The sequence below is a fragment of the Cyanistes caeruleus genome, chromosome 10 (genome assembly GCF_971803275.1).
Source record: "Cyanistes caeruleus chromosome 10, bCyaCae1.hap1.1, whole genome shotgun sequence".
In the NCBI taxonomy this organism is placed as follows: domain Eukaryota; kingdom Metazoa; phylum Chordata; class Aves; order Passeriformes; family Paridae; genus Cyanistes; species Cyanistes caeruleus.
The window spans coordinates 2,131,277-2,154,582 of NC_141710.1; the positions used below are offsets into that span (position 1 = coordinate 2,131,277).

General features: G+C 45.8%; 1 protein-coding gene across 5 annotated transcripts in view; it reads right to left on the bottom strand.

Moving 5' to 3' along the window:
• The window catches only part of LOC111933764 (glypican-5-like), a 370,583-nt gene that overhangs the window by 48,496 nt on the left and 298,781 nt on the right, over positions 1 to 23,306 (bottom strand). Inside the window, exon 9 of one of the 5 annotated variants that reach the window (XM_086843677.1) lies at positions 6,836 to 6,886. The exons of the other annotated variants lie outside the window; for them this stretch is intronic. Coding sequence (XP_086699803.1) covers positions 6,861 to 6,886 — 26 coding nt within the window. The 3' untranslated portion in view covers positions 6,836 to 6,860. Of the gene's footprint in view, positions 1 to 6,835; positions 6,887 to 23,306 lie in introns of those variants that run through there. 5 annotated transcript variants of the gene reach the window in all.

Genomic DNA, 23,306 nt, shown 5'->3' on the forward strand with positions numbered 1-23,306 from the left:
TTTCCAGCTGAAGTTTGGGGACCCCAACTGATTTTTCTTTCTGAAAACCTACTCACACTATTAAAGCTGCATCACAATAAAATGAAAAGGCACTTGAGCCCATTCTTTTGTTCTAAAGAACCAAGCATTGCAATCATTTGTATCACCTGCTCCCTTCCAGCATCAATATCACTTCCATGTGACTGAGAAAAATATCCCATCATTTTGGTGGATCAGGGAAGATAATTAACAGATGCATAGGTAGTCTGTATCCATGTATAATACTCTCCAACTGTGAAGGGAACTAAGTCAGCCTTAAGTGCCCAAAAGTCAGAGATTGCCCATGGTTTCTTGAAAACTCCATTTGTCTTGCAGAACTGGACCTGCTCCAGTTTGGAGGCGATGAGATCCACAGGAGAGCTCAGCACAAGCACCAGCCTGACGGCTGCGAGATCCTCAGAGAGCTGTGCCAGAAAATCTCCCCCCAGAGGTTGCTCTACTGGCAAAGACAGTTATTCAGGAGAGGTTCCCTTCTGTGCATGAATAGGCTATCAGCAAAGTTCAGCATACAGCTCATTTCTGTGCACAGAAAAGCCTGAAGTTACCCTGAACCTTAGGACACTTGGGTCCTTCCCTCTGGAAGCATTCAGGAAACTTCAGATTCATTTGTCAGTGTGAGCAGACATAGAGACAGACTGAAAGTGCTCCATGTTGTAAAATAAAAAACTTCCCTGATTAATTACACCCTCATTTTCTCTAACCATCATCAAATGTACATGTGAAGAACTCCACTTGCCTAAAGAACCAAGGTGACTTCTCAGCACCCCATGAGGGAGCACAGATGGAATACAGCAGCAGGAAAAGGACAAGCAGATCTGATTTGTGACTTTCCCCTCACTGTGAGGGGAATCACTGTGAGTGATTCCCACCCTCACTGGCAGCTCCTGCAGCCTGGCAGCCACTGCCCTCCCGTGCCCTGGGCCCTTCCAGCTTCCCTCACACCCATCCAGCCTGTCACAAGCTTGACTTGATGCACCTGCCTTCAAAATATCCTCTGATCGGGGATAAATATGATATGACAGATATCTGTTTGCAGACGCGTTAGTTGTTAAAAACCATAAATAAATGTGGGCATGGGAAGGGGACTTTTCCTTCAGAGAAGGGAGGGGATGCCCCCTGTTAGGGAACCCTTCTGAGCAGAGCAGCCTGCAGAGCAGCACATCTTTGCTTAGTCCTAATGCTTAGGATTTTATATTTTTTAACTTTTCTATTTGTCACGTATCTGTAATCCTGCAGTTCTTTAGTGTGTAACTCCAAACTCCACACACAGTGTGAGCTGCTGCTTTCCCATTTTGCTCAGACACAGCAATTCCTCTCCAGGCCTGGCAATCAAGGACACCTCACTGCCTCAGGCCTGAGAGATGGAAACAAAAGGGAGCTGGGGCAGCAAACTTGGGGTAAATGAGTTCATTCCCTGAAGCTGGAATTGGAAGATGAACCCCCAATGTGCAAATGGACCAAACTGATAAAAGTGTGAAAACCTGTGACCCATCATCCATTTTTGGGTGCAGCCCCTGGGGGGCTTTGTCTGCCCTAAATGTACCTGAAGGCCCTTCAATAAACAGAACTGCTTTTTATTCCTTTGATTTTGTCTGGCCTCTGTTTTTAGGTAGCCTCAAAAGGCATCACCTTGCTCCTGCTGGATTTCTGGCCAGCTGTTATTCACACACAGAATGCTCCTCATCCCCAGCCTCACCAGCTGATCTGTTCTCCCTGTCTCTGTAAGCACCCAGGGGTTTTTAACCACCCAGGGATTGACTCTGTGGGCAAAGGTGTGTTTCATTACCCACACCAGGGTGGGCTGCAGTCCCACAGAACCACCCTGGCACAGCACTGTCAGCTTGGGGAGGTCTGAGGTGAGCCCTGGCAGGACCTGCCAGTGCCACCAACACAGCACAAGGAACCTGAGGGAGTGCTGCTGTGCAATGTGTGCAACAGGATGAACTGTGTTCATTATTTCCTAAATTAGCAGCAGAAAACAAAGTCTTGCGTTTCAATCCCCATTTATTCCCTCATTTAAATATCACCTACTTTTCCTGAATGAAGCCTGCAATATTTTGATTTAAATTATAGTCATCAGTTAAATCACTCATTTCAGGTGTGACAGTAAATGTGATGTGTTGTAAAATTTGTTCCTCAGCTAACTTGATTTTCATGTGTGTGACTAAAACAGCTGCTGCTTTCTGTATATTTGCCTTTGAAAACACCTCCAAAAATAGTGAGGCTGGAGAAATGCTGTGGTAAATAAAAACTGCTTTCTCTGGACTGGTTTCTGGCAGCCTTGGATGTGTAAAGAGAAAGACACTGGCTTTAGGAACTATCCATGTTTATGAGAAGGCTAAATATATTCATGAAAAGGCACGCCGTTCATGGACAAGGAAAGCAAGCTGTTTTCAGGAACAATTTGCATGAGATCTTAACCCACTAACCTGGAAAAATAAATGGTACATTCTAACACACTGGGGAAAAAGAATACAAAACCAATAACTCCTCCAAAACAACAACATACCCTTGTCAAAGAGAAACCCAACACATCAGCAGGAACACCGGCATCCTCTCCTGCCTTGACATACCTTCATAATTTTTATACTTATCAAAACATTCAGTAAAGTCCTGACTCACCAGCAGGGCAGCACACACAGGGGTAAAACATCCAACATTTCCACCTGTGGGTACCCTGAGTGCTTGAGGGAGGGAGGGAAGGCATATCCAGGTTTGATGGGAGCACCCCAGCCCCTGCAGCAGGCAGGAGCCAGCTCGCTCCAGAGCTGGGCCAGAGACCCAGACAGCCAGCCTGAGATGATTAATGCTTGATAATCCTTCCCTGACAATCACAGAGACATTCAGAAGCCAGTTAAAAAAGCAACAGTACAGAACAAAGTCCGTGGAGGTGACTGATTTGGTGGCTGAGCACAAACTGGATCCATAGCAGCTCAGGTGGCTCGGTTCGGGCCCAGGGCAAGGCAGGAAAGTGCAGCTACTCATCAGGGCTAGTGAGGAATTTGGAGAAATCAAACGAGGCACTTGTTCTCTGAATGAGCACTGCAGTGGGGAGCAGCTCCCACACAAGGTTCCTTGCACAGCCACCACTCCCCTGGGTACCCTGGCAGGACACAGGGACAGGGCACAGGGACAGGGGCACAGGGACAGGGCACAGGGACAGGGCACAGGGACAGGGCACAGGGACGTGATCACAGGGACAAGGCACAGGGACACAGGCACAGGGACAGGGCCATGGGCACAGGGCCATGGGCACAGGGACAGGGCACAGGGACAGGGCACAGGGACATGGTCACAGGGACAGGACACAGGGACAGGGCCATGGGCACAGGGACAGGACACAGGGACAGGGCCATGGGCACAGGGACAGGGCCGAGATCCCAGCGGATCTCACAGAGGAGCCCTCGGACACGGCCCTGCACTGAGGGACACGCGGGCACCGAGAGGCCAGGCGGGAACAGCCTGTGCACAGCACAAAGCACAGCCACACCTGAAAGCTGGGAATTGCTTCCACAGCCTACAGCATATCCCTGTTCTTCTGAACAGAGCCCACTCCTCCCACAGACACAGCGCCCCAGCCTGGGAAACTATCTGACTCCAACAATCTGGCTGGCACAGGGTGTGTGAACAGAGCTCCTCTTTCCTCACAGCTGTCCAGGCAGTGCCACTGAGAACAAAACACAGCCCTGGGGTGCTCAGGGCCCAGGGGATGGCAGCACCTTTTGTCTTGTGAAGCTTACAACGAGATACTGTGTTTGGAACTGTGCTGTGCCCACACTGAACACAAACCCCTCACTCAGGGCATTACAGGTTACTGTACACACAATTCATCAGCAGGTCCTGGTGACTGGGGATTATTCTAATGCTGCCTCAGGAGCTGCACCAAGTTTTTCAGCGAGTGCAGGGACCACCACAGACCTCAAAGCAGCAAGGAACACTGTGGACATAATTTTCTGAGCCTGAGAGAGCTTTCAGCCTGTCAGTGGCTAATCTGTTCCCTGGGGAAAGTTTCTTGAGAACAGTTTTTCTCTCAGGGTCTGTTTTTTGTAAATAGGTTTTTGGCTCCCAAAACAATATTATACAGATGTCCTGAGTGTTTTCTCTCATCCCACCGGTGGGATGAGAGAGGTGCTGTTCCCTTTACCAATCATGTTAACCTGTATTGGAACACCTTATAAAAGGGGCTGAAAAATAAAGGCTTCTACCTTCTTGGGATGAAAAACCTCTGGCTGCTGTGATGGAATCCATGCTCCTGTTTGGTGTCCACTAGTGACACAACACTGTCACCTGATGCTTCCCCACAGGCACACACACAGAGCCCACCTTCCCCCTGCTCAGATGGGACACACCAGGTGGCAGAGCCCTTGGCACAGAAACCACAGCCCCTTTCCCCTTGCTGCTTCTATCCAGTACCCACAGTCTTTAGCCACCTTTTCCTCCTTCCTGTTTTGCCATCCTCCTTCCCTCCCTCCATCCTCCTGCCCAGCCCAGCCCCTCGTGCTGCTCTCCAGGCTGCTGCCCCAGGACAGCTGAGGAAGGTGGAAGCAGCAGGACCTGCATGCACAAGGACCAAAGCAGGGCAGCAGCAGGGTTTGCAGGGTTTGCAGCACAGAGGGTGCTGCAGGGTGAGGGGTGCTCCCCTGTCACCCCCAAAGGGACCAGGAGCTGGGCAGCAGCACCTGTGCAGGAAAGGATTATGCCCCCCTGCTGAGTTACACAGACACAACCTCTATTCTGAAGAGAGGATGAAACGTACTTTGGAAAGCTCAAATAGTTCCAAGTTCATCTTCCCACACACCCAGTGACTTATTTGAAAATGTAAAGGCACTTTACACAGCTTGTCCTCACTTAGAGCCTCTCCTGCCATGCAGAAACCTCCTTCCTCACCTTGCTTTCATTCTTACACTGCCACCACCACTGTCAAAAGTCATTTTATTGCAATTTCATGGCTTGATTGGGCTGAATATAATGGAACCAGATGCTGTGAATGAATGAAAGTTCCTTCTGTGAAGACCCATCATATTTTTGATCTAAGTGGGCTTCAGCTGCATTCATGTTCAGCTGCACATAGGTACTTGATATGCTTTCAGAGTATGAATCTATCTGTACCAGGTATGAAGCCAGTCCAATGAGCTGAAACTAAAGTAAAAGCATTAAAACTGGCCTTTGTTGTTCCATGAAGAAAAATATTATAAAGCTTTAATTTCTAGCTAATCAACATACTCCAAAATAAATGAATCATACCATTTTTCTTGGTGCTGACATGGTTTAAAATAGCTAGAGAATTACATGCTCATTTTCCCCCAAGGGCTTTCTGTTGTTAACTGTTTCAAAGGTGAAACAATTTACCCAGAACATTTTATTTCAGTGTAATCATGAGGCCACTGCTGAATAAGGCTGCATAAAACTCGGTATTGGAGAATGCTAGTGGCTGGTGTTCTGAGTATTTCCTTCAGAAATGTGATTTTCCTGAAATCCTCTTTTATGCTCCCGTGCAGTGGAATGACAGGGCTGTACTGTGCCAGTGAGGGAAGCATGGGCAATGCTTTGGACACTACTAAAGCAGTGCTTGAGGTTATTTGAAGGGGTTTCAAGCAGCACTTTTTCTAACTTTTCCTAGTGGTTGTCCATCAGCTGTCCTGTGGCAGAGTTCAGGGAACTTGGTCCACAGATACCTGTAGAATTCACTTTCATATTAACTTCAGCAGCAATAAAACATGGAATTCAACAAATGAATGAAACATAATGGAACAAACCCACTGCATTATAGAGGTATTTAGTATAATACTTCCAAAATCAATCAATGAACAGGAGTATTAATCTTAAAACATATAAATTTTTGAAGAGTTCTCAGGTAGTAAGATTCCAGCCTACTGGAGGCAGATCTTGCCCAAGCTTCAAAATTGTATTGGTGGGGAAAAAATGAGTCTCCTTGGATGTGTGAGTGCTAGCCTGAGCAGGAACAGGACTGAGGTGTCAGAGGGCCATCAGGACTGAGCCCTTCCTTTCCTAATGGCTACTACAGCACTATTCATCAATATCCAGTGGCAGACCTAAATGCCTATAAAGCATCTTAATGTGCACTAAAAAGCTCTTCTGAAGTCTGCTGGCCTTATTACAGTCCCTCTGCCTTCTGGGTAGGTACTTTAGGTGCTCTGTAGGGCAGGAAAATCTTCCTGCTCTGTGCCCAGCATCCAGCATATCAAGGTAAGAGACTCCTGGGCTCTCCAGGGCTCCAGGCTCATGCCCTTTTGGTTTTGGCTGCTAAATCTTTCCAGGAAATTTTGCAGAGCACCAGCTGGCTTAGGAATAAACACCCACATTTAGATGTAGTTTCACAGAGATGGGAAAATGGACATGAGGAAGCCCTGGATGTGCAGCTGTGCTATTGACAGCAGCCCTGGAACGTGGCTGAAAGCGGAAACTGGTACGGGGCATCTTAAGTGTGTTTTCTACTGCTGATCCTATCTTTGTCCAGAGTGACAAACATGACACAGCATCACCAAGAAAGTTGTTTTTTCCTGAGTGCTTCCTCTCCTCAGAGTCCCCACAGGACCCAGTTCCCAGGCACACAGGTGAGATTTTGGGTGTCTCCCAGCGTGTGGGGGTCACAGCACACACTGGAACTGGAACAGGTGACCCTTTGGATGGAGGGCTGAGCCCTCTGGATGCTGATCCACCTCCTGTGATGCCTAAGGATTTTAGCTATTTTATTTTCCAAATTCTGCACTGCTTTGTGTATAACTCTGAAGCTCCATGGCCTGTCAGCTGCTGTTCTCCTGTTTTATTCAGATAAAACCATTCCTCTCTAGGCCTGGGACTCAAGGACACCTCACTGCCTCAGGCCCTGAAAAATGTACACAACAGTGAACTGAGGGGAGCAAACTGGGGGTAAATGACTTCATTACCTGAAATTGGAGCATTAACCCCTGAGATGCAAACAGACCGAAATTATATCTGAAAAACTCATGACCATTGCATGGAGCCTCTGGGAGGCTTCATCTGCCCTTAATGTACCTGAAAGCTCTTCATTAAATATATCTGCTTTTATCCTTTTAGCTTTGTGTGGCCTCTGTTTCAGGGAAGCCTGAAACAGCATCACCTGGACAGTGATTCACTGCATCCATAAACACCCAGGGGCTGAACACCACCATGTGCCATCAGTGAGCCCAACCAATAAACACTAAATGGATTTAATTCAAATAAATTGAATTAAATTTGGGGGGTTGTTGGGTGTGGTGCTAAGTATTTGAGCTTCTAATGGAAAGCTTGAAATTCAGAGAGCTGCCTATATTCACTCATCCACTCCTAATTTCCACATTTAATTGCAATACCAGCTAATTTTCTAAAACTAAAAAACAAAAAATATCTCTGAGGTTAAGTTCATTATTTCAATAGCATCCAAGCTGTGTTTCAAAAAATTCTTTAGATGGCCAACAGACAATTTTTCCCTCAATATTTTTGGTAGATGGCTCATTATGGAAAATAAATGATGTTGTTTCTCATTAAATGGTCCAACAGTATCATGAATGTTAAACATAATAAATTTCACATTGCAAGACAATTTCCATAGTTGAAATCATAAGGTTAGTGACATTATTAGCCTTTTCCCTAGATTAAGGTTTTATATTAGTTCTGATTTTCTCTTCCTCCTACGAAGATATAATTTATGAGGGTAACCTAGTCTAAGCTGGGTTACTACTTGAATTCTTGCTATTGAGAAGCAACCTTATCTATTAAAATAACAGAAAACTACTTAAATATTTTTAGAATATGGATGAATTTTCCTGTTGAAAAGAGATGAATTTAAATTTAATACTACAGGAATAGGCACAAATTTGACTTAATTAATACACACTAGCAAAGAGAAGGAAAACTGCTTCTCGTGCAAAGGAATTGACATTCATGGTTCTTGTGCTGGGCATGGAAACCTCAGCAAGGAGCTAAAATTATAAACAAAATATTCTCAACACTGAGCACAACCTTTCCTTCCTCCCCCGTTAGCCCCTCCACCACGATCAGTGAATCCATAAATAACCCCCAGGGTGTGCATTAATGGGTTTCACTGCTCCCAGCTTGCAGAAACCCCTGCCCATGGGGCTGTCTCTTGCAGATCCAAAGCAGCTCTGCCTGTGCTTTCAGGCCTGCACTCCTCTGACAGAAGTTCCTTGGTGGGGTCACAGACAGGCTCCCAACTCAACAAGGAAAGGTTTCCATGGGGAGCAGCACCACCAGCACCATTTCTGTTTTCTAAAACAAACAATATACACCAAAGTTATTTAACTCAATAGGGAAGGCATAACACGGTGTATGAAAGATCCAGGACAGTTTTGGAGTGTGTCATTTCTGAGCAGGCAGAAGCAGCAAACACCCAGACGTGGGAGGATGCTCTGGAAGCCATTTCCCACAGCCAGCACCAAATCCTGCACCCCCAGCACAGCCTGACAGCCAGGGCAGCTGAGGAACACCTCTCCAGAAAGCACACATGTCACAGACACACCGAAGGAATTAGGAATCCACAAACATCCCAGGACAGACTGGCACTGCTGGGCTTTGCCAAAGGGCTGGCAGTGCCCACCCTGCAGCCAGGAGAGGAGCTGAGTAACTCTGTCAGGCTGGAGCATCATCTTCCTGCTACCTCAGGGCAGCTTCTGCAGGAAGGATCTGAGTGACACTTGAGCCAGTCACATTCAATGGTCTTGGTGCTTCAAACCTGTGAAATTGAACTGTGGAATTAAATCTGGCCAGCCTGGGATTAGGATTGGCAGTGAGTTCTGATCCCAGCAGGACTCCCCAGCACATCCTGCAGCTGCTGCTCAGAAAACATTCTTCTGCCCTTTGCAGAACCTTGTTTGACTGCAGGAAAGGAAACACAGAGCTTGCTTTAGCCCTCAGTGACTTAACATGAGCACTGGGATCTTTCCCCCTCTCTCTTTTTTCCTTCCTTAGGTGTTTTTCATCTGTGGATGAGAACATGCTGTGGCTGAAACCATGCTTCAGGCTGAGGAAAGTGTCTGTGGCTTGCAAAAGCACAAAGGCATAAACCTAAACCTTTCTATTAATAACTGAAGGAAAGACATTTCTTTGCACATTATATCCTTGTAATAGCTTTTGTGATTCTATTTTTATAGCACCATGGATTGCCTACCAATCTCTGCTGTCTAATAAACTTTCAAAACACCTCACATAGGCAAACAAGCATTTCCTAATGTATTCCTGACTGTAAATGTACTACTACAGAACACAAAATTAACTAAAAATGCAAGACCAGGTATGGAAAGCAAACCAGCATTGACACTTCCCCCAGTAAAGAAAACAAAGTCTGCTGTTCCTCAGTCACAGCCAGCCTACATCACCTACATGAGGGAAGAGCGGTGCTTCACTTCCAGGTCAAACCCTGCTTCCCCAGGGTGTTACAAACCAAAGTGGCACTTGCACAGACTGAAATTCTGGGCTAGAACACGGTGCAGCCTGTAGCTAACCCAGGCTAACACAGGATTTCAGCACAAGCATCTGTCTGCCTGTTTGCTTAGGTTTACTCTCTCAACTGCACCACACACACACACACACAAAACCAAAGAATGTTTTATAAGAATAAAGGAATTCAAACTGCACGTTTTCTCATCCACATAAAGTGAGAGAAAGTTTACAAAAAGGCAATGAACAAGCCCCATTTGCTCAGGGAGTTTGTAGCACCTGAAAGTCCTGAGGCAAGAACCCAGCACACACGTCAGTCACAGCACTGGAGCCTGGCCTTTTCCAGGGAGAGGAAAGTTCAGAGAAAGGCAAGTGGGAACCTGAAAGCAGCAAGAGCCCTGAAAGGTGTGGGGACAAGGAGCAGCATTCCAGGCAGAGGGATATACAGGCATCTTTCTGCGTCAAGAGCTGGGGCACTGGATGCTGCTGGAACCTCTGATGTCTGCCTGGTATGGCAAGGCTGAGAAGAATAAATACTGAAACTCTCATCAGCTGTACCAAAAATATGGAGTTCAGATGGGTGGTCCAACTCAGCTGTGGCTCAGCCATGGTAGCTCCACACATTCCTCAAAGGACAGGCTGAGCCAGCTGTGAGCCAGCTTGGCTTTGGGGGGCTCACCTACAGAGCAGGTCCTGAAGAGGGAGGAAGGGTTTTAAAATACTGCTTAGTGCAAGGGAGAAGGAGACAGTAAAAATAACTGGCTTGGGGAAGGATCCTCAGCAATGTTGTTTCAGAAGATTGTGAAGATTTCTGAAGAAAACTGAATTTCCCAGTTAGCACAATCTGGTGTAACTCAAGTGCAGAGGCAGCACCACTTCCACCAGCCAGGAATTTGGCCCAGCTCGTCTCTGCACTGCCTCTGCTCAGGAACAGCCACAGTAAGATTTGGGAATGTAAGGCAGAAAAGAACCCCTGTTCTGTTCAGCTCAGCACAGGTAGGATATAAATAAAATATTCATCATGTGGGCTCTGCCCCTCGTGAATTGTTTTACCCTCCCTCAGTGATGGATCTGATCTCTTCATTCAGCCCATCACTGAGGATGCAAACAGGTATTGTTAGACCTGCCTCACCCACCTGAGAAACTCTGTGCTGCTCCTACCCCCTTGGCCAAATGTTAAGGAGTGTGGGGAAAAATCTGAATAGCAGGGGGATTGTTTTAGATTCCCTGAAAGTTCTTCAGGGAACCCCGGCTTCTTTGTAAGGAGTATCATACAAATCCACAAAGACTCTCTCCCTAACAAGCAGCAAAAGCTCATGGAAAGCAGTGTCAAATGCAATATGGCCTGAGGTTCAATAAACTTGAAAAATTCTCTTTCCTGGTTGTGTGAAATGTCCTTGATACTGCTGCTCAGCTGGTGGGTCAGAAACAGCAGGCAAGAGGGCAGAGCAGGCACCAGAACAGGTCATGAGATGGTGACCATTGCACTGCAATCTCAAAGAGCTTCTTCTCTGCCCAACTCAACACCTCCCTGGCAGACCATCCTCTGTGAGTTATGCAGTGTGAAAGTAAATTCTAGGGGTTTAACTGTGCAGTCATTAAGAAAATACGACTTTGAGAGTGAGAATAAAAATTGTGGAGTCATTAAAAAATACAGAGTTTGAATAATTGACTGGTAATCTGAAAATGCTGCAAGAAACTCGTTTGGAAGAATCTGCACACACTTCTCTTTTTAGGGCAGCAGAGAAAGGTCTGCTCATGGTGGGTAAAGTGCAAGATGATCCAGACAATCTGCTGCAGCAGGTAATCAGCTGGATAATTTAATATGACTTAAGGAAGAACAATTATACATCTAATGGCTACCAGAAAAGCAAAATACATCATGATTAAGGTTTTGCTGGAGGAAATGGGAAAGGCTAGAATACTCTAGGAATTACACTACAGAGAAGAATGATTAGCACATCAGCTCAGCACAGATGACTTCTTGCAAAGGGAGATACAAGAGAAAAAAGCTTGCTGCTGCTCTTCCTGACAGAGAACAGTGGAGTTCTAGGCTCACCTCTGGTCACTGCTCATTTCACAGCTTTAACATTACTCTTTCATATAAAGGAAAGTGCAAAAGCCCAAGTTACAACACTGAATCAGGGACCTATAAAACTGTTTTGAGTAATTAAACACAGCACACTTGGATGAACAGGCAAATAGATGATATTTCTTGAAAGCTCATCACTGTAGATTCAGGATGCCATCCACATCTTCCACCAAAAAAAAAATTAATTTGCATAAGATGCTGAATTTACTCAAAGCCTTTTTTTGATGAGGTTTTTTTTTAAAAGTCTCTGTAGAAAAGAAATGGCATCCTGAATGTGGGAGAACGTAGACCAGGTGCCACTTGACAGAAGGTAAATGCACATGACAGCACTCCTGAGGCATCATGGAACACCTGATATAGAAAGGTTTTGATTTTGACTTTCCAGGGTTTTGCTTATTCACAGATTTTATGGGGGTCAGTTAAAGCCTAAAAGCAATGCATCTGCCAACCTGCCAGAGGAATGAAACATGCTCTGCAACTAAAAAGAAGAATATGAAGTTTTAAGGAGGTACCTGCAGAAAGACAAGCAAATGTCTTTAATGATATTAGAAAAAACAAAAAACAAACCAAACAAGAGCACTTGGCTGTAAGATTTTGTGAGTTAACTGCACTCTGCATGCTGGAGTCAGAAAAGCCTCTTGCCACAGCCCCTGTGCCCTTAGGGGCAACCAAAAACCTGCAGGAGAGGCAGGAGGATGAAGGCCCAGTGATGAAGGATGCAGATGAAGGGACCTGGGATCTCTGCACAATTAAGTTTGTGAGAACTGAAAGCCACTGTGCTTCACTCTCCTTATCTACAGAAGGGAGATTATCACCCTTATCTCTGCTGAAGTACTCTGGCATTTATGAATATAGAGGGAGTTGAGCAGTCTGTGAATGTCAATCTTTCCTTTTTTGAGCAATTTAAAAAAAAAAAAATAATAATGTGCTGCTATTTTAGCACCTCTTCTGTTTTTTCCACATGCAGAGGACATCCTGGAGCTTTCTGCTCCTCCAGTGCACTATTTCTCTGACTTTAGTTTCTTAAATACACTGAAACAAGAGGACAGGAGCAGAAAGCAAAAGTAATACTAATTTCACAAAAAGCAGAAAACTAACTCTAGGTGTTAAAATAATCCACAAAATTGGTATATTTTCAGTAGATGGTTGTACGTGAACAGTTTAATTTTCTTAAATATGAGATTTATATAACAGCATTTGTTACTCATTCAAAGCCTCTCAGTGTTTACTGGTCCACTGTAGGATATTTAAAACCAGAGTCTGCAAAACTAAAATATCCTGCAGAAAACAGAACAGGACTTTTAGTGCTGTACTTGTGTCCAATACATCATTTTGGAACACTCTACCACATACACTCCTCCTTTCATTTAAAAGCATTAGGGCTGTTAAACCTGTAAATGGCAGCTCCAGAGCCAGGCAATAAAAATGCACTTAGAGCTATTTCAGCCCCACATGTAAGTAACTCAACCCTTTAAGTTATTAGCAAAGACACCGATTGTGACAAAACTGAGAGGCTTTTCCCACCATTCATACAACAGGCTGAGAAAGAGAGATGCTGTTTCTCAAATCTGCTCCATCCCCACCTTTGTGCTGACAACACCCAGCTGGCCAGGGGTGGCATCTGTAAGAAATCAGCATGCACAGAGGCCCTTGCACCATCCCAGGGTGAGCACAGCTCTGCCCTGGCCTGCCAGACTGACTCCTTGGCACTGCAGCAGTGCTCATGAGAGAGGTGCCTGTGCCTGGGTACCAGGGCAGCCTCCAGGGCTCACCCTGCTGGGATGCTGACACTGCAGCATTCTGCATTTGTTGCCAATTTTCAAGGTTCCATCCTGGAAAAAAGGAGGCTCAGAGGTGACCTTACCACTCTCTACAACTCCCTGCAGGAGGCTGAGGTCATGTGAAGGTTGGTCTCTGCTCCCAGGAAACAACAAGAGGACACAGCCTTAAGCTGCACCAAGGGAATTTCAGGTTAGATGTTAGAAAAAAATTCAATGACTCTCTGAAAGAGTCACTGGGAACTGGAACAGTCTGCCCACTGTCCCTGGAGGTGTTTCAAAAAAGCCTGGCCATGGCACTCAGTGCTGTGCTTGGTTGAGGATGGATGTGTGTTAGGTCATAGGTTTGACTTGATGCTCTCAAAAGGTTTTTTTCCAAGCCAGTGATTCTGTGATTCTGTGATGCTCAGCTGTGAGAGCCACAGACATCCCCCAGCCCTTCCCCTGGAGCTGGGTCACGCTCCCAGGCACGGTTTGCAGGCTGGAACCCACCCTGAGGAACACCTGACTCCACATGCAGCAACTGCTCCTTTGTGAGTGTGTAAAAATACACACCAGGTATCCTTGTTGGAACAGGCCTGACATTGAATTTGCCTGGTAACATCTGCTGGATACTTGAATGTATTTAAAGAGTTAAATTACAGGAAGCAACTTAATGCCTTGCAAACAGAACTCGGACTAAGACACATCATAATATGTAATTTCAGCTAGTAGAGCTAAGCTAATAAAACCAAATGCTTTCTTAGGTAATAATTGAATTTCTTTGGTACAAAGGGCTAAACAAGGGAAGTATCATTGTCACCACGAAGGTACAACCTGTTTCTGTCAAAGCCCTTTCCAGCACTCAGAGTTTCAGCACTGGTGGAACGAGATGTGGTTTTGCCTCTGGTCAATGCACTGGAATCATCTCCTTCCACAGTAACCTGTGCTGGCCTCAGCATCATTCCTACACAGCAGAGCTTGTCCTCTCTCCTCTGGGCACATCTTGCAAGAATAAAAGTACTGTTTGTTTACCTGGCTTTGTTCAGAACATAGCCAAGTTAAGGATGGATTTCACTCTTCTCCCAGCCATCAGTAAATGAAATCCACAGCATCCCTGTTTCCCTCCTGGAGTGAGGCTTCCCAGGGCAAGCTCTGCTCTGCACTGCTCCATAGCCCTTGCAGGACACATCTCCTCAGCTCATTTCTCCTGTGCAGTGAGGAATAAATTGCACATCTTGCCCCTCAAGGGGAGCACAGATGGCCACCTGCAAGTAAAAGCACTCCCAGCTGACATTCAGCGAGCTCAGCCAACACCTCCTGCTCTCCTTCCCACCTAAAGCCAAGGCACAGCCCCAGCTCCTGACACCAGAGCACTGCCAGGGCTCCCACACCACTTCCTGCAGCACTTCATAGAAGGATACCCAACCCTACTCAAAAAATGCCTTTGGTAGTTTCATTTCAGTTGGCATAAGGATCATCAATCAGAAACAGTCACTGTCCCTAATTAAAAGAAGATGCATCATAAAAAACAAGTGCGACTCTTTATTCTTCATTCATAGGACTGAGAAGGGTTCTGGCTCTGAAAGCTCAGCCCTCACCCAGCTACTCAGCAGCACTCTCTGAGCCAACACCCTTTGGTTTCTTGACCTTTTAGTTTTTCAAAGGGGTTTTTTTTTTTTGGTTTTGGGGGTTTTTTTGTTTGTTTTGCTCCTTTGCTTGGCTACTGGAATAGTTTAGTCCAAAAGAGTGGCATCCATTTAACAGAATACCTGGCTGGAGATCCAGGATCCTTTTATATCCAGCTTCCCAGACCTCTTCCTCCAGAGTGGAAAGCACAGGCCTGCTTGTCTCACATATCAGGGAAGTTCCTTGTTCCCCTCACATTTCTGAGAAGGCAAATTCAGCACATAAACTGCAGCCAGGTCTCCCTGGGCTGGTGGCAAGGGGGCTGAGGGCCAGGCACCACGTTTTGGACACTCTGGCTCAGGGTACCCAGGGTGTCACTGGGGCTTCTCATCCATACTGTTATTGTGATATCATTACACCCCAATGGCAATGAAAAACATCACAGCTTCTGAGCAGGCTGGTGCTACAACCACCCCATGCTAAAGGCACTCCTGAAGGCTCTGCATTTAGGAATTCAAAAGAGCAAGACTGGTAGTGGTGGCTCCAGCTCCTGATTTGTGCTTTGATTTGATTTTTCCTTTGGATTTCAGTGTGTTTCTTCTGAGCCAGCAGAGCTGCCTGTCTGCTGTCCAGAGAGGAGCCTGGGACACATCAGCAGCCCCTGCCTGCTCTCAGCACCTGGCACTGCCTGCAGGGAGGACAAGGACAGCCTGGTTTGCTGCCAGAGCTGGTGATAAGGAAACAGACCCTGATATTAGCTGTGCTCAAGCCTTGGCCTCAGCATCCATCACAGTCACTTCTGCTCCTGAGCTGATAGAGTAACCAGGAAAAAAACCCTGTACCTCAAACCAAGAGGTCAAACGTACTTTAGAGGGAAGCTAAAGAACTCCTAACACATCCACAGATGCTTAAAAAAAATAAGATGAAGTCCCAAAACAGTAACCAGCAAAAGCAGCTTTAGAAGCTACTAGCTTTGTTGACACAGTATCTTCCCAACACAATAGTGTTTACTCATTTCTGATGAAATCATTATTTCTTGAAGTGAATCTCCACAGAGAGCTTTTACTGATGGCTAAAATGGGTGGATATTTAGAAACTGGCTCCACAGAGCTGGTTTGAGTGCATAAAGATCTGCAACAACAACAAAAGTCAGGCTTATACAACACTCCCACATTATCTCTGCATCTCTCTGATATCAACTCATTATCATAAGAAAGTAAGAACCTTCCTTAAGATGCCAGAACTTATCCAAAGCTAGAAGAAATAATATTTATTACAGCTTAGCCCTGTTCCTTTAGCACAGCTGAGTCCTGGAAGCAATGCTATGAACAGGCTAAGAGATGTATTGCACAGGCAGTTTTCATAAACTATCCTCAAAAGCAAAGACCACATTTCTTCACTTTGGCAATCGGTAAACCTAATTAAGGAAGAGAAACATTGCAAATGAATGCACTTAATTTTGAAGAAAATGTGCAGCGTATGCAAACTAGTACCACACTGAGAGAATGGCTGGGCATCCTTTTTCCTTTCCTCAGGTCTCAGGAGCTCTGCAAGACAAACAGCTACTGAGCCAAAGCAGGGGAAATGCACAAATTCTTGCCCCCCAAGGTGTTACAAATCACCCCAGCTTCCTCTGCACACCCCCTGCCAAAGTCACAGCATCACAGATTAGTTTGGCTTGGAAGGAACCTTTAAAGGTTCAACCCCCCCAGGAGTAAATCACTGATTTCCAGATGCCTGCACACAAAAATCCTGCTCTGGATAAAGAGCCCTCAACCAGACCTGGTGCCAGGGGCTGATTCAGTGTGGCCAGAGAGGATGGGAGGAAGGCACAGGGTACCCATTCAACCTCAGGGATCATCAGTTACCTGAAGATAACTCCTCTGGTGTTTGCAGACACAGAACTTCCCCCCAAGAGCAGCAGTGAGGGAAAAGCACTGCCCTGGTGTCTGAGCAGGGCAGGGCTCAGCTCCAAAAGCTCACTGAGTACATGCAGTGTCACACACGGGGCTCGTGTCTGTGCCAAAACTTTTGACCACAACCTGTTTAAACATGTTGTGTTTTTAAAGACTTCCTCCTAAACAACAACAATAAAACAGTGACTGGTAATAATAGAACTGGAGGCTGTATGTAGAGGAAATGGGGAATTGTTTAGGCTAATCTTTAAAGGACCCTTAAATAATGTAACATTGCTTACAACACACGGGGCCAAAGATAAAATTATTTTAGGTTGATTTTGTACCGTGTTTTTTGTTTTTTAAACCACTGCAGGAAAGGAACAAACCTCTGTTTATTAATGTTAGCTTGATTTAGAGAAAAAAACAACAAAACAGAGTAACTTGGCAATGTAAGACTCAAAAGGGACAGGGATGGGCCTGAAATCATGTGGATTTCAGCATTTGCAATTATCTACAGGGTAGGTAAGGATTCAAGTGAATCCTTAAGCATGGACTACCATAGTCTGTGGAATCTATATTTCTGTTGAGATGGTTCCCAGTCCCTTCAGACACCTTGCAGGATGTCTGTAAATCAGCCCCTAGTTCTAATAAAATGAGGGTTATGGTGTTTGCTCACTGAATTAGAGCCTGCAAAACCTTAGATGGTTTATTTTACATACCTAATTTCAGCAGCACAATGATCTCTTAACATGAAAGTGCTCTGCAGCACTCAGTTGGGCTGTCTGGAACTCCATGGCACGGCCTGTCAGCCACAGAAAGGTCTCAAATGATAATGCAGAGTCAGGATTGCTAATCCCTGCAACTACCAGGGAGGCATGGCTGCTCTGCTAATTGGCAACCATCAAATTGTACTTTCTAATACAACATGCAGGGGGAAAGTTCCAGATGAACACACTGCAGCAGGTGAGTCCTCACTTACTCCTTAATTCTGTTACCTGGAGCAGTGGGAAAGGAGAAACCCCAAGGAGTGAAGTGCTTGATGCAGTGAGAGAGAGCCACAGGATTGCTGGGACATGCTTCATGCCTTGGAACTCCAAAAGTGACAGCCACATCTTGGAAGGTATCTGGAGGGGACACTGCTGGTTTTGTCCCATTTGTTCTGCCTGGCAACCTCAGATTTCCCATCAGCTCCAGAAAGTTATTTGAAATGTGATGGAGCCTGTGAAGGGCATGGATATCTGTGGTAGCCCCAGATTTCAAATGTTCCTGACATTTTTTCTATGCCCAGATCCAAACAGAAAGCAGTTGTGATAGATTCTCTGTCTTGAAGCTCAGAGCAAAAGGTCTATGGAGAAAGCAAAAAAAAATAAAATAAAATAAAATATCTACAGAAGTGAAGTTGCTGCTTGTTTTTCCCTTCCCTTTTCCAGGGGGAAATTATCCTTCACCCAGAACAAACGAGGCTTCAGCTCCTGACATGCATCTGGCACACAGAACCCTGAGCAAGATTATGGAAGCCACAGAATGCAACACAAACCAGTTGTTTCCCCAAAAGCTTCAGAAGCATGGAGTCATACATCTGACATATACCTTGAACTCCAAGGTCTGGCCCAGATTTGTATCTGGCTGTGCGAGTGCTGCCAATGAACATCACTCAAAAACTTGGCCTAAACCACCTATTTCCATGGAAGTTTATTGTGTAGAACTCAAACCAGTGCACATGGATTCACACAGCATGGCAAACACATCACAGTCCTGCTCCTCTTTGGATTTCCAGAGCCTGTAACTCCAGGAATGCCATGCAGAGGTGGGCAGAGCAGGCTGGCTCACACCCCATGCTGCCCCCACAGAGGCTCCTCTCCACCTGGGGCTGCCCAGCACTAAAACACACACTGAAACCCCTGGGTCACCTTCCCAGTTTGTTCCAGTCCTCATCATCAGACTCTGAAGTGGGTGCAGCTGGTCATTCATCCCTATCAGACTCTGAAGTGGGTGCAGCTGCCATCCTGCTCCCCTTGTCACCTCCCCTCCTGCGCCCTCCCCTCGGAAAAAGCCAGCAGCACACACCTAAACCCTGCTCTTTCCCCCTTCCTGCTCCCCATCCCTTCAGCCTGGCACACCAGGGCCAGAGGCCACGTCTCCCAGGTGAAAGTGCAATTCCTCATGTCACAATACCCTGGCATGGATGCATCTTCTAGACAGAAAAACAATGCAGCTTTTAAAAAGCTGGAAAGATTTCATAGAGTCAACATCTGGCAGCAGTTGCCAAAATAAACACAGCATAGAAATATTTGTAAAATAGCTGAGGAGCACAATGGATAATGTGGCATTATACTAGAAACAGAGCAGCATATTAATCAAGGAACAATAAAGCTTTTAATTATATTTTAAAGAGTCTCACTTAAAACCAATGCAAAACATAACTCATGTGGAATGACTGGCCTATTTCCCATTGGCTCCCTATGCCAGTTTTCCAGCTGTAAAATTAAGAAAACAAGTCTTGGGGGCATAATGAAGAAAAAGAAGATGAAAGTCTAAGGAGCTCCAGTAGAGCTGTAATTGATACCATGTAAGTAGGTGGGCTAGAGATCACTATCCAAGTACTACCGAATTGTGTTTGTTTGGAAGGAAATACCACAAATACTAGAAAAGGACTTGTGGCCATGCAGTACACAAGTGCAGATTCACTGGGGAAGGTGAACACCCTTCAGCACTGTGACACACTGAGAGTTCCAGAGCTCTCCCCTGGCACACCAAACCTTCTGTGAACACTGACACTGCCCACCCACAGCCACTGGTACCCACTCACTGCATCCTGTGAGAGCTGGGCTGCCAAAATGCTCCTTCCTCCTGAGCTTTGGGCACTCAGAAAGAGGTAAGGCTGTGATGAGCTCCTAAGCTGCACCAGACAGGGTATTTTACACCAAAAGTGTCTGGAGCACACATGAATCAAAGGAACTTTGAGACACAAGGGTGAAAAGAGTGACAATATCTGCTGGTTTGAGGTGCTGAGAAGAGAGGCTGTCATTGTTTACTGTCAGCTACACGAGGTCTGTATGGCTCTCTGCAGCACTCAGCTTCCACCAGGAGAAGTGTTAGATTGATGGGGAGCCCTGCATGAGCAAGGTCCAGCTCCATGGAAATCCACTGATGGAAGAATCTGCCACAGGAGATGGAGAGCAGAATAGCTGGGGCTCAGTGACACTGAGTGACACCCAACTGATGAAATGGCAGCACTGGCCTAAAGCACTCTGAGCTTTCTGCCTTAAAACCCACCCCACTCAATCCCACCCAGTCCAACATGACCTTTCATCTTAAAATTCAGGATAACTATAGTCAGAAAACACCCATTTAGATATTAACACCCATTTAGATAAAACACTCATTTAGATATTACCAAAATGAATGCTCTGTGTAAACCCTTCCCCAGGCCCCTCATTCCCAGTGGTTTTTCCTGTTCCTATTAAAGGGACCTAAGTGTTCTCTCCTCCACAAAGCTCTGACTATTGTATTTCCTCAGCACTGCACACTTCCAGAGAAGCAGGGCTGTGCTTTGCAGTGTGGCTTTAACACACAGGACTCACAGGAGGTGTTCATGGCTCTGCACCCACTCACAGTCTGGTGCCACTTGAGGACCTCTGGCAGCACCAAGGAAAAAACATCACCCCAGCTGAACACACAAAGTAAGTGAGATATTGCAAGAATGGAAAAAGGGATGATTAAGTAGGTTCTAGTGACCAAGGAACATAAGGGCAGAATGTGAGATACCAAAAGTCAACCTGAGACTCGTCCACAGATGTGAAAGCCCATGACACAGATGTTCTGCAGCTGTATTTGTTAGAAAAGAAAAAAGCAGAAGAGGAGCTACCTATGTTCACTATGTGGCTGCACAGTCCCTCATCTTTGGGATTATTTGTGATTATGAGCAACTGGAAACAGAGACTGGAATGTTTTACTAGGAAATACAAATGGAAATGGCCCAGTGTCTCATGTGCCACCCAGGAGAAGCGTTAGAAGACAGAGATTCACCATTAACAGCCATCCACAGTAATGTCTCTGATGGAAAACCACAAGAGTCCACAACTCCAGGTCTAACTGTGATTATATCAAAGTCTGGAACAAACTCTGGCTGAGGGCAGAAAGTGTCTGTAGGGGAATAAGAGTAGAAACCCACAGGACTGATTTGTGCTCTGGCCATGCCAGACAGACTGTATTGCTGAAGGCTTCTCTGGCACAGACCATGCCAGCAAGGGCCTAAAGTTATTTTCTGCAAACAGGGGAAAGGTGAATCCAGTTTCCAGCACTGGACAATGAACTTCTCAGCTCAAAGTAAGCAGCAGAGATTCTCCTCTTTCCAGCCAAGCCTTAACTATATGAGTCCCTCAAAGGGAAGGCTAAAATGGTAATTTATATATAATAGGATACAGACACCATCTCATGAGCAATAGGGTATTTAAATGACAACCCAGATCAGGCACAGGAGCTCTCCTAAGGATGAGTCCAAGCTTTGAGCAGTGCCCTGACACAGGCAGGATGACCACCCTCCACTAAACCAGGCAGGGATTTCCCTGCTTTGGGGCACATTTATTTGTCTCTTATTTTATTTGACTCTTTCATTTAATTTGACTCTTCAACCTAACCCAGCAGTTGCCTGTTGCAAGAACACTTCAGGTGATACAGGCTGACTCTGGGATCAGAGCTGCTCTGTGAATTACCCATGCTGGACTTGAACAGAATGAAGTAAGAAAATAGTTGTTGCCCAGGTAAAAGGCAGGAGAAGAACACTCTAATGCTGGGACAGCAGATAAGCTCAGTGGAGAGAACCTGAATTAATTTTACTGTATTGCACAGGACACTACACAAGGGATGCTATTATACAAAAGAATTATTCCTTATCTAATTTCTGCACACCCAGAGGATTGTGTCCAGTGCCTGCAGACAATACATCTAGCTAGAATATTAGCACACTATCCAAGAAGCAGGCTGAAAGGGAGTACATTTGCACTAGGGCCATAATTCCACAAAAGAGTATATTTTTATGGAAAAATCCATTTTTCACTTTCACAGTGATGTTTCAATATTGCAGTACATTTTATGATAGTTTCCTCAACGTTAAAAATACAACTTCAAATAATACAGAGCAGTAAGTATGACACTTATGAATATGATGGCAAATGAAGCAGGGATGAGTTCTGGCCTCAGTTCTTTAAGGTGAGTTGATATATTGCAGCTCATTCTATGGGGCTGCCATACCTGTAAATGCTGCTTTTCTTTGCCTATTATCTTTTTTTTCTTTCCTTGGCTTAATACTGCCAATTTCTTCTTGATTGTTGTTGGGTATTTTAGAGAGGAGAGGAAAAAGGCAATGAGAGGCAAGATGATTCCAGTTGTTGCATCTGGCACTCCAGTGACTGTTTGAAAATTACTTTTAATTAAACAAGTGTTGATTTTTAAAGTCAAGAGTAATCTGAGCCTGTAACACACAGCTGGGAGAGCAAACAGACCTTAGCTCAGCTGATAAGCACATGCTGAAGACGAGGAAAAGGAGGATATTAAGTGGGATCCCACATGATGCAGACACCAGAATGGTTGGGGTGTGCATGCACACGAGTGTGAACACATGTGCACCAGCAAGGCTTGACCTAGCAAAGCCTGACCCAGCCAGGCTGGGGCTGGAGCCTCAGCTCAGCCAGAGGCTCTCCTCAGAATGTTACCTGATTAGAAAAGCAGGTTGATTTCCAAGGACAATCTGACTTCTGCTGTGACATCGCCAGATAGCACACCACCCTGGGCAGCTGACTGACTGCAGGACTTGCCTTAGAGTTACCAGTCAATAAAAATAGCCCCACTCTCCCTGTCCTTCATCCCTCTCGCTTCAGGTCAGGGTAAGTGGCAGGAGAAGCAGCCCCTGGCACACAACAGCTCTGCAGAGCAGGGAGCTACAGGCAGGCAGTGGGGAAAATCCCTTGTGATCCTCACTGCAACAGAAGGAAACGCTATGGAAACCTGGCATGGAGCAAGAGAAAGCTCAGAAGGAACAAAACTTGTTCTTATCTGCTCTAGAGCCAAGACACCTGCTGAAATCAGGCACATGAACAGCCCTGACTGTAAAGCAGAGAGATGGAAGCAGCTTTCCTGTGGGTTAGAGCGAACAGCCAGCCCTGCCCTTGGTGAGATCACCCCCTGGGCTCTCCACAAGGCTCAGATCTCCTTCCTTCTCCCATCCAAAATCACCATCAAACCAAGAGAATGCCCCTGAGGACTGCTCCTGTTAGCAAGGCAGAGTCCAGAGGAGTCCAGGGCTCCTGCTGTCCACGCTCCACATTTGCCCTTGGCAAGCCTGGCTGCAGCTGGAGCCAGCGGGGCTGAGCCAGAGGAGCTGGGACAGGGATTTCCTTTGTGGATTCCAGGCTGCAGAAACTGGAATCTCTCAAGCTGAGAGAAAGGACAGTGTCTGGAGGATGTTGGGAAGAT